This window comes from Rattus norvegicus, chromosome 9, assembly GCF_036323735.1.
Source record: "Rattus norvegicus strain BN/NHsdMcwi chromosome 9, GRCr8, whole genome shotgun sequence".
NCBI classification, from domain to species: domain Eukaryota; kingdom Metazoa; phylum Chordata; class Mammalia; order Rodentia; family Muridae; genus Rattus; species Rattus norvegicus.
In genome coordinates, this window is record NC_086027.1 from 105640715 (window position 1) to 105657312 (window position 16598).

Sequence of the window (16598 nt, forward strand, 5' to 3'; positions counted from 1 at the left end):
AGCTTACAAATAATCAAGACTCAGACCATAGTTATTTCATTTGGCTTTGACAATTACTTGGGGGTAAATCTAATCTACTCTTCTAACTACTGGCCTAGCTACTTCTCCTTCAGATATTTGCTGTGTTTCCTTTCCACTGCAGAAAGCAGTGGGCAGATCAAGTAAAACCAAACTCTAAGGAATGTGGAGCTGGCTCTGTGAATACAAGCGTCTGTTGCTCTTGCAGAGGACCTGGGTTCAGTTCCCAGTACCTACATGGTGATTTAGAACTGTCTGGAACTCCAGTTCCAGTGGATCTGACACCCTCTTCTGGCCTCGATGGGCTTCAGGCATGCACATGGTGCACACAAAAATAAATATTTAAGGTAAAAGAATGCTGAAAAAAAGAACAAATTATAATGCTATGAATGCATGAAAATATGCTAATGATACCTGATTCTTAGCATACCAACTGGAACAAAGGAATAAATAATAAAGAAAAAGATTAATCCTGTGGAAATCTAGTTAGTAAAAAAAGGAGGCAAAAGACGTAGGAGCTGGCAGGAGACATGGGGTGGGGGGAATACTGTTGCACACATGTGGAAGGCTTGAGTTTGGTTCCTAGAGCCTGGATAAAGTTAAAGGAAAGGATTGACTCCACAAAGAAGTTGTCCTCTGACTTCCACATGGCTGGTGTCTGGTGTGGTTCAGATACACCTCCCTATACACACACATTATCTACCTCTCTCTCTCTCTCTCTCTCTCTCTCTCTCTCTCTCTCTCTCTCACACACACACACACACACACACACACACACACCATATTTTAAATGTTTTGAAATGTGACATTTAATTTGGGAAAACACCCTGATAAGAGGATTATAGGTATCCTTAACATTTGCTTCTAATTGGTGTGTCTTCAGAAAAGCCACTAAGTGTGGACACATCTCCTGCATACTGTAATGGGAATGTGCATAATATTGTTACCCTTGGCAATCGCTGTGTGGCAAGATGCCATGAGCGACATTCTTAAATGCCTGTTTAATTTTCAACATTAAAAAGCTTAAAGTCGTGGTAAAGGCCAATTTCTCTAATAAAAGTCAGACTGTGGGGGATGGGGGGTGGTGTTGGAAAGATGGTTTTTAACGGTTAAGAACATTGACTGGTTTTCCTGAGGCCCTGAGTTCAATACCCGGCAACCACATAGTGGCTCACAACCATCTGTAATGGGATCAGATGCCCTCTTCTGGTGTGTCTGAAAACGGCTACAGTGTATCACATCAAATAAATAAATCTTAAAAAAAAATAGTCAGACTATGATTGACTCAGTGATTTCAACCACAATGTAAGGAAAACTCGGAAGTCAGTTCGTGCACAGTGTACCTGTTGCTTGCATTTATATCGAGTAGGGGACAAGGCTGTTCCTTCAAAAGGTGTAACTGAAATGAACATTACTAGGAAAGGAATATTAGTCACAGAGTACCTGCCTACTGCGTGCAAGACCTTTCTTCCCATATGCAGTACCACAAAACAACCAACTACCCAAGACGATTAGACCTGGCATTCAGTAGTCAGTGAGCACTCGCTACGTGAGCATTTCACATGTCCCTGTCACTTTTGCATGGCTTCTTTGCACATAGCCTAACACTTAGACTCTGAAGCTGCTAAGCACACACTGTGAGCTCTCAGCTTCCAGATTTATAGTCACTCTGCAGCCTGTGTTTACTGGGATTACTGGAAACTGACCTCGGGGCCCATGAGCATACCAAGTCCTTCTGAAGACCTCGACCATCTTTCTACCTGTAAGGTTCATCGCCAGATCTTGTGGCTATGCCATTTCACCCAGACCCGGGCTCATGGTATTTCTCTGCAGACCTCTCACATTGTCTTATCCGGTGCGTTTTTCAAGGCATTTTGGCATTTTCCTTTCTGTACCTCTCCTCCGTTGTGGCTAAAGAAACCAGTGAACCCTCCTTCACTGCCTGCTCACTGCAGCCCAGGGCTGAGTGCTACACGCTGCTCAGGTTTAATTGAATGAAGATGATTGTCATTTCTTAAAATAACCTTTAGGTTCGATAGGATTATCGTGCGCATGGAAAATGCTTCCTGCAATTATCTAAGCTAATTAAGCGGGCCCCTAGGGTTCGGAGTTCATCTGATGTGAGTGAAGGTCTGCTTTAACTATTCTCTGTCCGTCACCATGGGTAGGCACATGTTTCTCAATGAAATCATCAACTCATCATTCTGAAGGCAGTACAGACTAGGAATGTTTATTAAGTTACATGTGGCTCCTACAAGGAAGTCTGTTCTCAAAAGTCCGTATCCTTATAAATGAAGGGAACATACTCATTTGTCATTGTCAGCTTTTTAAAACATAGACAAAGCTTAAGATTCTCCGACTCAGTATTATTATTTACCACAGCATCCTTTACGCCCTCTTTAAAGTCTCTTTCTTCTTTAATTGAGAATAGAATTTTTTCATACAATAGATTCTGATTTGTTTGTCCTTCTCCTAGATCCTCCATAATTCACAGCCCCAAGCCACCTCTCTCTCTCTCTCTCTCTCTCTCTCTCTCTCTCTCTCTCTCTCTCTCTCTCTCTGTGTGTCTCTCTCTCTCTGTCTCCCTCCCTCCCTCCCTCTCTCCCTCCCACCTCTCTCTCCAATTAAAAATATAAAGTAAGATAAAGTAAAACAAACCAAAAAAAAGGCCAACAAAACACAAAACATTCACACACACACACACACACACACACACTTCTCACACACAGAAATCCCATAAAAACACAAAGAAAGAAACCATATTATATACCCAAAGGGGGAGGGGGAAAGAAGGAAAATACCTAGACAAACTATTATGAGAAAGAAAAAAGACTTCAACAATACCACTGAGTTAATTTTGTGTTAACCTTCTACCGCTGGTGTGGAACCTGACCTTAAGTGTGGTTTGTATATCCAGGAAGACTCCATTGGAGAAAACTAAGTTTTCTTTTGCAAGCAGTTATTAGTTGGAGCCATCTTCTGGTTTGGGCTCTTAGGCTTCTGTCCACCTCCCCTTTCTGTTCTGGGACTGCATCTGGCTTAGACAGACCCATGTGGACCCCCTTCCTAGTGCCATTATGGGTGTGAGTTCTTGTGTGCATCAGTCCTGATTGGTCTGGAGAGCCTTGTTTGCTTGGTGTTGTCCATTTCCTCTGACTCTTACAATCTTTCTGCCTCCTCTTCCTTGGAGTTCCCCGAGCCCTGAGGGGAGGGATTTGACGGAAACATCCCATTCAGGACTCAGTGTTCCAAAACCTCCTGCTCTCCACACATTGTCCAGCTCCGGTCTCTGTGTTAGTTCCCACCTGCTGCAGGAGGAAGCTTCTCTGATGATAGCTGGCAAACACTGATCTCTGAGTGTAACAGAATGTTGTTGTCATTGCTACATTCCTTTAGCAGAACAGTTTTCTGGGAGGGGGTGGGGTTGGTATTCCCCTAGGTCCAAGGCCTATTTAGTCTCAAGTGCTAAGCCCCCTGACCAGTGCCAGACATGGTTTCCCTGGAATGGTCCTTAAGCCCCGTCACACAGTTTCTGGTTAATTCCAAAGCATTTGTGCCGCTGTCGCGCCAGCGTTAACTTGCAGGCTGATCACCGATGTAGAGCAGGGGGTTTGTAGCTGGGCTGGTGTTTACTTTCCTCCTTCGGGATGGTGTAGGGTGCCACATGACCATGCACACGTCAGAAGGAGTGAAGGCCCCAGGTGGACCCGGAACCTGGCGTCCCACCTTCAGTCAGTGGAGTACATGTTGTATTCAGCAATGGGGTCTAATTTACAGTTTGCATAGAGCAACCAGTACCCGTGGCAAGAATCTGAGTGTAGGCTTCCAGGCGGCCTCCTCGGTCAATAACTCGATTCGATGTAACCCATTCCTGGCGTTAAAGGCTTTGTTTTGTGCCATGGATTCACATTCTTTGAAAAGCACTTAAAACTATTAAGATCGAAGAGGGAGGGAGGGAGGGAGGGGGGAGGGAGGGAGGGAGGGAAGAAGAGAGCGAAACTTCTGTGAAATTTTTGTGAAAATAGTACTTCCCAGAAATTGATTTAAGGGACCAGACAGACATATCTTTGTAAAACAAAATGCCAATATATATTAAATACTGTCTGAGTTTCTCTTCTTGTCAGCGTGATAAAATAGTCTGGTGAGAGAAACCAAGGGATGCGAAATTTATTTTAGCTCACGGTTCAAGGCACAGACCCTCTTGGCAGGAAAGTCGGAGCGGCAGGGGCCTGGCGCAGCTGTACACATCAAATTCACCAACTTCCCCACGAGTTTCCGCGGTAACAGTGATGCAGAAACGAGCGGCCGCTGGCTTCTGTGCCCGTGTGGCTGTCGTCTGGGCACACAATGGAGTCAGGAGGCAGTTTGTATTCACCCTTGTGAGTCATCCGTGGTGGTGTGAGCTACAGGAAGTCCTTCAGGGAACAAATGTCACGCAATTCGACGCTCTAAGTAGTCCTCATTAGGCATCCGTTTAAACACACTGCCTTGAGATCTGTTTCCACATATTCATATTTGACCCGTGTTTGTATGTTTTTTTTCTCAGATAATCACAAAGACTGCTCTGGCGTGTCCGTACATCTCACACGTGTGCCGTAAGTGCCTCCGGGTTCTTCCAGATAAGATCTTAGAGGTTTTTTTTAGTTATCTGATGTAGAAAATTAATTAACCGAAATGACTGGCTCAAATCAATAAGTATTTATTGTCTCAGTGTCAGGGATCTGGGCGGCTGTCTTACGGAAGGCCTCAATGAGAGGCTGCATGGGGGAGGGGAGGTCCAGTCATCCTGAGGTTCAGCCATGAAAGAGTCCCCTCCAGTCGCTCACAGGGCTGTCAGCAGGAGTCACATCTGTGCTGCTTGTTAGCTGAGGCCCGCCCTCATCGGTTTTTCCTCCTTACAGAGTGTAAGCAGGTCAAGTGACAATACATTACACAGAGGGAGGGAGGTCAGGAAGAGGGCATAGGAGGAGTGGGGACAGTGAGGAGACATGGTGTGGGATGGACAAGGCCAGAGTGCAGGGCTAAGGGGAATTCGGGACACAGGGTTGATACATTTGCATCAAACATAAGCTAACAGCAACACTAGTAATTAATAATAAAATAAAGCAAGCGCTCGTTCCAAAGATGGGATTTCGGCCACTTGTCATTTAATGACGTAATCTTGCAGTGCAGTAGCCTGCTACCGCACAGTTCTTTCCTCTACTTGGTGGACTTCACTTTCTACACTTAGGTTGTCAAGGGAGAGAACATTAAACAAGAACATGTGTGTGACAACTCTGAATTGCAACAACCCTGTTAAAGTCTCTGAAGAAGCTTGGATTATGAAGGAGGCCAGGGGGATGAGCAGAGGAGGAAAGAAATCAGTTCTGGAGGGGAGGGGAGGACAGGAGAGGACAGGAGAGGAGAGGAAAGAGTGGGATCAGTGAGGAGATCTATTCTGGCACTGATCTGTCCAACATGTGGAGAACTAATTGGAAATTGAGGACAGGTAATAGGCCGTGCTATTGAGTTCAAAGGCAGTTTGAAGGGACAGTTTCATCATTTCAAGGGAGCTCAGTCTTCTTTCCTAGGACCTTCAAGGGTGGGATGAGACCTCTCCAGATTATGGAGAACAGTTGCTTTAGTCACTGTTTACTTTTAAATGTTAATTGCATCGAAAACAGCAACAACGAAACCTTTCCCAGTGATCCCTAATCTTGGCATTTGACTGGAGAAGCAGAACCCTTAGCACAAACAAGTTCCCATACAAAAACAGCCGTGGTGGACCTTCACAGAAATGAAGCAGTTATTAAGGAAAAATAATATATTCTATCTCTTCGCCCACTCACCTTCATTTTGATTTGCATGAGGATTGCATTTTAGAAAATTGTATGTCATATATTTCCAAGGGAGTATTTTGGCTTTATCACAGAATTGAGAGGAAATATTTATACATTTATAATATATAGTATGTATATATAATTTTTTTCATATTTTATTTTAATTTTTAGCCAGCCTTTAATTGCGGGCATGTACCTTATGATGTCTGTTGACACTGTCATACCACCAGGAGAGAAAGGTGAGTAGTAGCCGCAGCATTCACCATGATGTCATCACCTATAAGAAGATATATATAGCACACTCTATGAACTCATAAAATGGTCAATATTCATATGCATATCTGAATGATAAATCAGTTCTTTCACGTCCTTGGATTTTAAATAGGTTTTAAAAATCATTTTAAGCTAGTAACTTATCGGCTTTCCTGATATTTATTTATAGATGTGCCAAAATGGAGGTCCATGGTCTGCTGGTGTGTTGTGTAAAGACTAACTTTAGTGTACAAGTCAGCTATTCATTCTTTACATGTAAAAAAAATTAAACTACATAATATACAGTGGTATAAACTGCTGTGTGGGAAAGCTTCAGACAAATCAGGAGGCTGGGAAACCTAACATGGTTTGGCTTTAGTAATTAGACATACCAAGGTGCCTGGTTGCAACATGGGACTATTACATGATCCCCCTAAGCTAGAATAAACTACACGGATACATACAGCATCATTGATCCAACAAAAATATCACATCAAATGTGTATGTTTGTTTTGTAAGAATCTTTTAAAGTTAGTGTTTACTATAGTTTATCTATTACTACTTTTAAAATCTACTTTAAATTCATGTTTATTTAACACCTATTATTTGCTAGACTGTAAGAAAAGATAAGGAATGGACCTATTATAGACATGAGCTACCATTTTAGGGACTCTGAGTACTTATAGTCAATTTTTAAATTTCTTTTTGCACTAACCTAAAGTTAAACTAAATTTTTTTTTCCAATGGAATAAACATCAAGAGAAAAAGATAACAAACAAACCCAGAGTACTCCGATTTGGTCCTTATCATTCCGTTACTGAATAAAATAAAAGTCTGAGTGGAAACAGGATCCAAATGTATTGTATGGAGAAGATCTGAAGAAATAAACGTGAGGCCAGAGGCTCTTAACACATTAGTAAAACATGGGGCACAGAATGATGTCTGCTGGGTAATGAATGAGTGTCTCTTTCACAAGAAAGCCAGGTGCTAGAACCTGAGACCACCCACATACTTTTAACATAAGAAAATAAGCAAATGAACAATAGATAAGATGTTTTCCAGCAGCATAGTGACTTCTCTCTGTGTCTTTTTCCCCACAGTAGTGAATGCTGACATTTCGTGCCAATACAAAATGTATCCAATGCATGTGTTTGCCTACAGAGTCCACACTCACCATTTAGGTAAGAACTGAAGCTGTGTTAAATTGTAAACACTGCCACGTGCTCACTGGTACTGTGAACGTAAAAATGGAGTTATTCTAGACATTATGTCTCAGCGAATTCCTTGAAATCCCATGCTGCTTCATTAAGATAGTCAGCGGTTTGAAATCTGAAAAAGTACTTAAGTTTTACTTTTCAAAAGGAAGTTAGAGACTGAACGTGGCTTTGGGTTTCGGAATCGTTTATTACAGTGCTCGATTCTGATTTGTCTTCATCAAGGTAAGGTGGTGAGCGGATACAGAGTAAGAAACGGACAGTGGACACTGATTGGACGCCAGAACCCCCAGCTGCCACAGGTGTGTAGCGTTTAACTAGATTCCACGAGGAAGTCATTTCTTTTTAATACCTTATGTAAGTCTTTGGTGAATTTCCCTAGAATCCAGAAGTCTCTGACTCTGTCTTCACGATAGCTACATAATATAAATTCCTGTTTGGAATTTCCAGTTTAATGCTTCATCAGTTCTCTTGATGTGATGGTGTTACTTTTCTTTTTACTGGGCAATATTTTTATGAATTCTAATAGAATTTCCTATAATTTACCTTGATTGTGCTCAACCTCCCCACCCAACTCCCCACAGATCCACAGACCTTCCTACCCACCCACCTTCAAGTTCTTGTCTTTTGGCTTTCTTAAGCTGTGAAGTCTTGTTTATATTACTGAGTACCCTTCTGAGTGGGCCCTGCCCAGGAGCAGGGTCGGCCAAACCAGAAGTCACACAATGAGTGAAAACTGACTCTGCTCCCAGCAGCCATCAAATGACAGCAGCTCCTCAGTTCTCGGAGGGGCTCCATGCCCACCTCCCCCACCCTCCATTCTAAGACTTTGTCTGACTTGAGCTTGCACAGGCCTCGTTCACGCTTTCACCTCATCTGGGCAGCTGTGCTGTGCTGCCCAGAAAACACGGTTTCCTTGAAGTCATCCACCACCTCTGGCAGTTTCGGCCTTCTGCGTCTCTTCTGAGGAGGTCTGCTGTGATCTGGACAGCCCATTCAGGGCTGAGCACTCCGGGCTTCTCCTTCTCTGCTCGTTGAGCACCTGGGGTCCCTGTGAATGGCTATGTGTGCAAGACAGAGCCTTTTGATGAAGGTTGAACAGTGCACAAAGCTATAGGCACAGTGAGCGATGTCACTATAGGCATAGTGAGCGACGCCACTAGGAATCACCTGAATATGATGACTGTATTTTCCTCCCTATCATTTTTCAGTCTATCTCAAAAGTCTCTGCTTCCAGAGGGGGCGGGAGGAGCGTTATAAACAGTGTTTGTTTTAAACTCTGGCACTTGTGCTATAGAGGGGAACTGATGAATTATGAGGGAACTCGTTTGATCTAACAATTATTTTTTAAAGGATCAGGGGAGCTATCTGTGTCTTTCTTCATTCATTCTACCCACAATGCTCCAAACCTCACAGTACTCCAACATATAGTTCTGGGCAATAAGAAGTTTAATTCATTGTTGTATTTGTCTTTTGGTGCAGGCTTTCTACCCTGTGGAACACCCCGTTGATGTTACTTTTGGTGATATACTGGCAGCCAGATGTGTGTTCACTGGTGAAGGGAGGACAGAGGCCACCCATATCGGGTAAGATTCTGCACCTCCCCTGTTCAGTTATACCAGGTTAAACCATGGTTGTAGGTAATTGTTATCTCTGCGAACGAATTATACACTTTCAGCATCATGAGCCATTATGACAAACTAGCACTGTATTCGGAAGCAACTACTTTGGAAAAGCCCTAGAAAGTGGCCTCCCTTGTGAACACTTCCTTCACGAGAGTCCATTTGTTCTCATTTGAACGTTAAGCAGGCTAACCCTCATACCCATAGTTCTTTCCGTGTGCTGATTTCCGGTCTGAAATTCTCAGTTGCTTGTCTACTGAGTGAGTATGCTATCCCTTCCCTTTCCAATAAGGGATGCCAAGACATAACTACTTTTCAAAATGCCAAAGCTCCTTTCAGTAATTCTAATTTATGTCCCAAAACATACTGACAATCTCTAAGGCATGAAGGACTCTTCTTAAAAAATAAATTAGAAACTTAAAATGAAAGGCAAGCTTGCATGGGCTTTCTGTGAGAAAAGAATTGAGGTGCCTCCTTTCCATGTTGACCTAGATTCAAAGATACTTTCTGAGTGCAATTGGAAGCTTGGGAGAAGATACAGAAAAGTGAAGGTGATACAGAAAAAAAGAGTTTTCAGAAGAGTCGTGACTACGAACTAGGAACCACACTGGAGAGGAGAGAGGAAGGACAGGAGCATTTGATGGAGTTTTCATAGATGATGGGTTTTCGTAGAAGATGGCTCTCCGTCTTACCTTAAACTATCAATTTGTATCAAAGAAGAAGCTTTCAAGTAGCATTCCTAGTGTATTTGTTAAATTTTTGGAGAAGGCTGGAGAAAATCAATAAACGTATTGACTTTCATAAAGGAAGATAGGACGATATATACACAATCACACTGCGTAGAGGGGACAGGCCGTGCACTCCGTGACAGTCTGTGACGCTTGGGGTTCCACGGGGCAGAGAGTATTGATCAGCTGCCCTCTGTTCGGTGCTCTTGTGTGGCCACAGGAACGGTAGTTAAACGCCAGAGGTTATTCCGTTAACCTTTTCAGAAAGTAAAGAATGTAGTTCAAAATAAACCCTTTCAGAGAGCTGCATGTATTGATTTACAAGCTCAAGTGGGAGGCAGTAGAGTATTTTAACCCTCCAGGGCCTTCACCCTTTGGATAAGGGGGCATATTACACCCTTGGCCAGACTGTATCTGTGGAGGCATTAACGGCTTGTTACAGTGCCAGAATGAGAAACCGGAGTGGCCCCCAGAGATTTCTTCCGGGTTCATGAGTCTAGAATAATTCCAGCCTTTTTAAAATTATACATTTTGCTTTAAAATGATACCCTAAAATGAGGATATTACTCTATCCTTTCGTAACTCTCTGGTGAGATAAAGTAAACACTATTTTTAATACAGAGGAGATAGAAAGGGATTATGGCAAATTAAGTTGTTGGATGAGTCTGAATTTTGAATGTTTAATTTATACTACTGTATAAAACGACTATAGTTTTTTTCCAGAAGAATAATAAACTAATAAGGCATGTTTGAAGAAATCTAATGGTGAATAAAATTTTTATTATGATGCATATTATATATGCATATAATGTTTAATGTGCCTTTTAAATTTGGAAAAAATACTGTCTACAGTGTTTCTGTGTTTTGTACAATAGCAGGTGTAGTCTCCACAATACCATAAGATCCCAGTGAAAATATAAACAGTAAAGAAAAAAAGATTTCTTAGTAAATTATTGTCTGTAAATCTCCTTCTTTTTCTCCTCCCACCCGACACACACACACACACACACACACACACACACACACACACACACACGCACGCACGCAGGCAAGCTCACTGGATGCAGGTCTGACCCAGAGCTTGAAGCAGTTTGGTACAAACCATAGTTGCTCCAGACTAGTTGGGAGCCCCTTGACCTTTTTTAGAGAATTATAAACCTGTCTTCGGAGGCATTTTGCCCTATACCACCCTGAAACCATGCTGGCTTTGTCCCACAAGTAAGATTTTTCAATTAAGTGATATTTTCCATAAGCCAAGTTAGACTCTTATAATCTTAAAAATTTTAAGACTAGAGCAATGTTTCCTTAGATGGAACAATCATAATTAACTACCAAAAGGCACTTTAAAAATGGAAACTTAGTTTTCCTATTAGAGATTCATCTCAAAATATTGCCATTGAGAAATAGATTCAAGCGCGGGGCTACACACCCATTGAGGCTTGAAACAGGAGGATCACAGGGTTGAGAACTTTGTGGGGTACATGGTGAGTTCAAAGCCAACCTTGACTCTGATTTCACTTCATCGGAAGATAATATCTCAAAACAAAAGAAATAGGTTGATTTAACAATCTTCAGGTCTATTATGAGGGGATAGAAAAGGACAGTGAGACACCGTTCATTCAGCCTTTAAAGGAAAAGGGGAAAAATTGATTTGTTGCAACATAGATGAACCTGGCTTTGTGCTTAGTAAAACGAGCCAAGCCCAGAGAAAACAAACACCGAAACATAGCACTGTTTAAAATATTTAAAATATTACATTTATTTGGGGTGTGTGTGTGTGTGTGTGTGTGTGTGTGTGTGTGTGTGTGTGTGTCCTTCCATACCTGTGGAAGTCAGAGGACCACTAGGAAGAGTCCATTCTCTCTTTCTACCCTGGGTCCCGGGGATTGAACTTGAAACTTTAGGCTTGTTGGCAGGTGCTTTTATCCACTGAGCTTTTCAAACAGTCTTCCTTTTCTAAAAATGCTGAAGAGCTAGAGTAACAGTTACCAGGACTGAGAGGTAGATTTAAAGTAGGACTGAGTGGAAATGATTGGTTGACGAGTATACATTTTTAAGTAGACAAGAAAATAGCCTTCCATTTTCTGTTAGACAACAAAGTGACTATATACAATAATATATATATTTGAAAATGAATACACTTCAAGTACCTGAGTATGAAAAAGTGATAGTTCTACAAGGTGGTGGATATAGCAAAGCGTGTTCCTTGTCATATGCACATGCTAAAAACATAATATTGTTCCCAATACAGTCGACTAAGATTGGTCAGTAAAAACTAGTGTTGAATATACTTCCTAAACAGTTGTATTTAAGTCTACATAAATTGACAAATATACTGAAGTATAAAATGTTGCACATAAATATATATTTATCATAAATTACAAAATAATGTACCTTGAAGAAACTATAAAATGTATAGTGACGACATTGTTCCAGTGAGTCTGGTAAGAAACAGTTCTTTATGCCCATTTTACATTCAGTGAGACACTTCTCTAAATTAATTTCAAATGTTTAGCCAAGTTTAAACAATTAGAATCTATTTAAGTCAGTCAATTAAGCTAATTAAGTCAGCTAATCACCAAAAAAAATTAGACTATCTAAATCCCGATGCTTATCACGTAGCGTTTACCTGTTTAGTCAACTTACTGGTCATATTTTTGCTTGAAATGTGTTATTTTGTGACAGTGCAAACAGAAGAGAATATAGAAGATGTTTGTCCTAAACAAACAATGCATATTAATTACCATTTTAATTTATTTTTCACTGTTACTGTTTCACATACAAAATAATGAATGTCACTTGTGACATTTTATACAGAAGTATAATTTACTCTGTTCCTTGTCACCCACGTTTCCTTCTCCTGTTGCCTTCTTTCTCCTCCAGTCCCAGCTCTCTTCCAAAATCGTCTCCTTTCTACCTCATGCCTATTTATTAATCAACATTTTTAAGTGCAATATTTGCAAAGTGGAAGGTATATGATAAATAATTACCCCTTATTGTACATCTTTAAAAGCACACAGCTTCCATAAAACCAAATCTTTAACATTTCATATTAATTTCCCAAGTTAGTATGACCCATTTTGGTTATATTTAAACCCAGCTTCTGTTGATAATAAGAAATGGGACTAGGGGAAGATACCATGGAGTTTGCAGAGTGTCGCTGCCTGCAACCATACATGACCTACAGACATGGGCGTTTCCTAGTGATTCAGTTCTGAATTCTCGACACTTTCTTAAATCACCATTATGTACCTTTGTATTAGGAAACATTTTTATAAAAGCCTCCACGAGGCTGAGGTAGATGGTAGATCCATAGGTACAAATAAATATTTTTCAGAAATCACTAAAAATAGGTGCATTTGAACTGAGTCGTCATTCGGCAGTATGCTGTATCAGGACCAGTGCGTCAGAATATGACACATTACGGGCAGTCGTTCAGCAAGAGCATCCATTCATTTCTGGAGGTTTCCCGTCTTTCCAGGCCCACCAAAAACGCGACTAATATGAAGTACGCTTGAATAAAATGAAATCATCATGCGGGCACTTGGTTGTGAAAAGTGTCTTGCCATGGTGTTGGAATATTGCTGGTACCCACGGCCATCTTTTAGTGACTATGTAGGTAATGGGACTGTTTAAACAGCTAAGCACCCAGGCAGACGCGTGACCCAGCCCTCCACCATTACTGTCCTATCTGAATAGCTGTTCAGATGAGCATCTGAATTGCATAAGTTGACCTCTGAGAAAAATAATGGTTCTGAGAGTCAAAAGGTAACTGAGAAGGCAGTCAGTATGATGTAAAGTTTCAAGTTTGGGGTGTTTTGTTTTGTTGTTTGCTGTTGTTTTTTAAGAAGAAAAAACATGAACGGCTGTGGAGTAAAACCGACAAGCCATGCTCCCGCTGCCGCAGTCTGACTCTAACATCCTCAGTACGCGGTGCCTGTCAGGAGGAGGAGGAGCTCAGCTCCCTAACTACAAGTCCAGCTCCTGACAGACAGGAATAAAGCATGTTCCTTTCTATTCACCCTTTCCAATGAAACTTTCCTTACCATAGCCAATATTTTTAAATTATTCGTCAACTCATTTTTGCATCCCAGAGACATACCTCAAAGATCTGTATTGGTGAGCAGATTAGTATTTAACACAGAGTTGTGTGCTTAAGGACAGTCATATTTATCTATACATAATATAATGTATCATATTATAAAAGATGAATACTTTCTATTAATTGTATTAGTGCACCACGTGAATAGATATGTGTGCCATTTGGGCACATATATGTATAATATAGGTATACATTTACATTTATACATAATTTTTCAAGCTAAGATGTGATAAGATTATTCGTGTTAGAAGTTGCTATATTACCTTTTTATTTTCACAGATTTACTAAAGCAGTAAACTATAATTTTAAGTAATAATGAACAAAATAGTATATTATTTTAAAATACTCGAATGTATGCAGTTTCTTAATTTTTGCTTGTTTTATTTTTGAGATTATAATTACAATGTTTCTGCCTTCCCTTTTTAATCTCTCCAATATACCTATCTTTGCTCTCTTTCAAATTTTCAAATTCTTGGCTTCTTTTTTGATTACTTGTTTTACACACACACACACACACACACACACACACACACACACACACTCCTAATGTAACCTGCTCAGTGGATAACCAATTGGTCTACTCTCCTGTAGGGAAGGCTATTACTTCAACTGTCCACATTCCTTAGTTTGTGCAGTTCTTTGTGTAGAGTTGATGACTCGTAGATTTTTTTCCCCATTCAAGTTGTCGTCAGCTCACATTTGGGCAGCATCTTGGTGAGACTTTATGGAGTAGCCTCTGGCATTATTAGGAGACACAGTCTCACAGCAAACTCCCTGCTTGTCCAGTGCTTACAGTCTTTCTGGACCCTCTTCGGCTGTGTGCCATGAGCCTGAGGTGCAGGAGTGTTCAGTAGATGTGTTCCTACAGACTGGACTCCAAAGCTCTCTCTACATTCTGATTGGTTCTCTATTGTGGTCTCTGTCTGTTGCGAAGAGACATTTCCTTAATTAAGGGGGAGGCTACACTTACCTGTGCATGTAAAAGAGATGCATACATAGGTCATTACTAGGGAATGATGCTGACTTCCTGGTACCCAGGTATGATGTCATGCTCGGCATGGCTACTGTAAGTGTGCAGTCGTGGCTCACATACCTTGGCTCTCTAACTGCACTGAAGACCACAAGAGGGAAACATGCTTGGCCGTGGAAGCCTAGCTAATTACTGAGAGCTGGAGAAGCCATGGATCTTGGCGGAGAACCTACAACCAAAAGCCTTTACAAATGTATGGCTTCGTGCTTGGCCCTGCATGACTTCTAACTTGGTCGTCACGTTCCTTGCCTCCAACATTGGTGCAAAACTTTATTTGATGCTCCTTTCTTATTTTATATTCTAACCCTTAACCGATTGCCCTCTCACTGGTTTCCTGGTAATGGGGGTAACTTCTTTTCCTCATCATTGGATGGGCTAATAATTCTTCCGAGCAAACATTTCACAGTTTAGCTCCTTGTTCCAGATACCTTTCATGTATACTGTCATAGCATCTGCAAATAAAGATGGGTCGGCTTCTCCACTTCCTCTTAGTATCCAGTTGATCTTCTTCAGTCGTCTTCTTGCTCTAGCTAAGACTTCAAGTACTTTATTGAACAGATATGGGGAAACTGGACAACCTTGTGTCATTCCTTGTTTTAATGGAATTGCTTTGAGTTTCTATCCTTTTAAGATTGAGAGCTTACTGTATATAACCTTTATTATGTTGGGGTATATCTCTTGTGTCCTGGGATAGTTAATTACCTTTCTATCGGCTTGCCAGAAGGTACGGTCACTGGAGAGGAAAGAGCCTCAGTTGAGAAAATGCCTTCATAAAATAAGGCTGTAGGCAGCGCTGTAGGGCATTTTCTTAATTGGTGATTGATGAGTCAGTGCTCAGTCCACTGCAGGTGGTGCTCTCCCTGGGCTGGGATAAAGAAAGCAGGCTGCACAAGTCATGTGGAGCAAGCCACTGTTCAGTACCTCTCCACAGCCTCTGCATCAGCCCCTGCTTCCGGGTTCCTACCCTGCTTGAAATCCGGCCCTGATCTCCTTTAATAATAGACTTTGATGCAGAAGTGTCCCTTAAATAAACCCTTTCCTCGCCAACTTGCTTTGATCACGGTGCTTCATCAAAGCAATAGTAACCCAAATGGACATATCCCTAGTCTCTCTAGGATTTTATCATTAAGGAGTATTGGATTTGGTCAAAGGTCTCTTCTGCATCTAATGACAGTAGGGTTGCTTGTTTGTCTGTCTGTCTGTTTGTTTGTTTCAGTGTATGTGGTGGATTACATTTATTGATTTACCTGTATTAAACCATCCCTACATTTCTGGGATAAAGCAAACATAGTGGATCAACTTTTGATGTGTTGTAAGATTTGATTTATACTTTATTGAGAACTTTTACATTTATTTTCATAACAAATATTAGCAAATATTATTTTTAGCTGGCTCTTTGTGTGGCTTTGTTGTCAGGGTAAGAGTGGCTTCATAAAAAGAATTGGGCAATTCGCCTTCAATTTTAATTTTATGGAATAACTTGGGGAATATCGGCATTAATATTTCTTTGAAGGTCTGATAGAATTCTCTGCTGGATCCATCTGGCTCTGGCTTTTGTTTCTTTGTTTGGCTGTCGTTGGGAAATTTAGTTATTGTTTCCATTTCACTCGGGGTTATGGGTTTCATGTTAGTCAGAGTTCTCTAGAAGAATAGAACTTCTAGAACAAATCTATGTGTATAGAAAGGGAATCAATTAAAGCCTTATAGGTTTGTCTAGCCCACCAATGTCTGTCTGCTGATGGAAATTCCAAGAGAGTGAGAGACGTTCATGCTCTGAGGCTGGATGTTCCTGCTTCTCAGTATCTCAGAGAAC

General features: G+C 41.1%; 1 protein-coding gene across 31 annotated transcripts in view; it reads left to right on the top strand.

Annotated features, from left to right (window-relative positions):
- The window catches only part of Pam (peptidylglycine alpha-amidating monooxygenase), a 273476-nt gene that overhangs the window by 194903 nt on the left and 61975 nt on the right, over window positions 1-16598 (top strand). For all 31 annotated transcript variants that reach the window (XM_039083040.2, XM_063266691.1, XM_039083046.2 and 28 more), the window contains 5 exons: window positions 4565-4613; window positions 6009-6076; window positions 7190-7270; window positions 7529-7605; window positions 8786-8889. In XM_039083040.2, the coding sequence (XP_038938968.1) occupies window positions 4565-4613; window positions 6009-6076; window positions 7190-7270; window positions 7529-7605; window positions 8786-8889 (379 nt within the window). The remainder of the gene's footprint in view (window positions 1-4564; window positions 4614-6008; window positions 6077-7189; window positions 7271-7528; window positions 7606-8785; window positions 8890-16598) is intronic.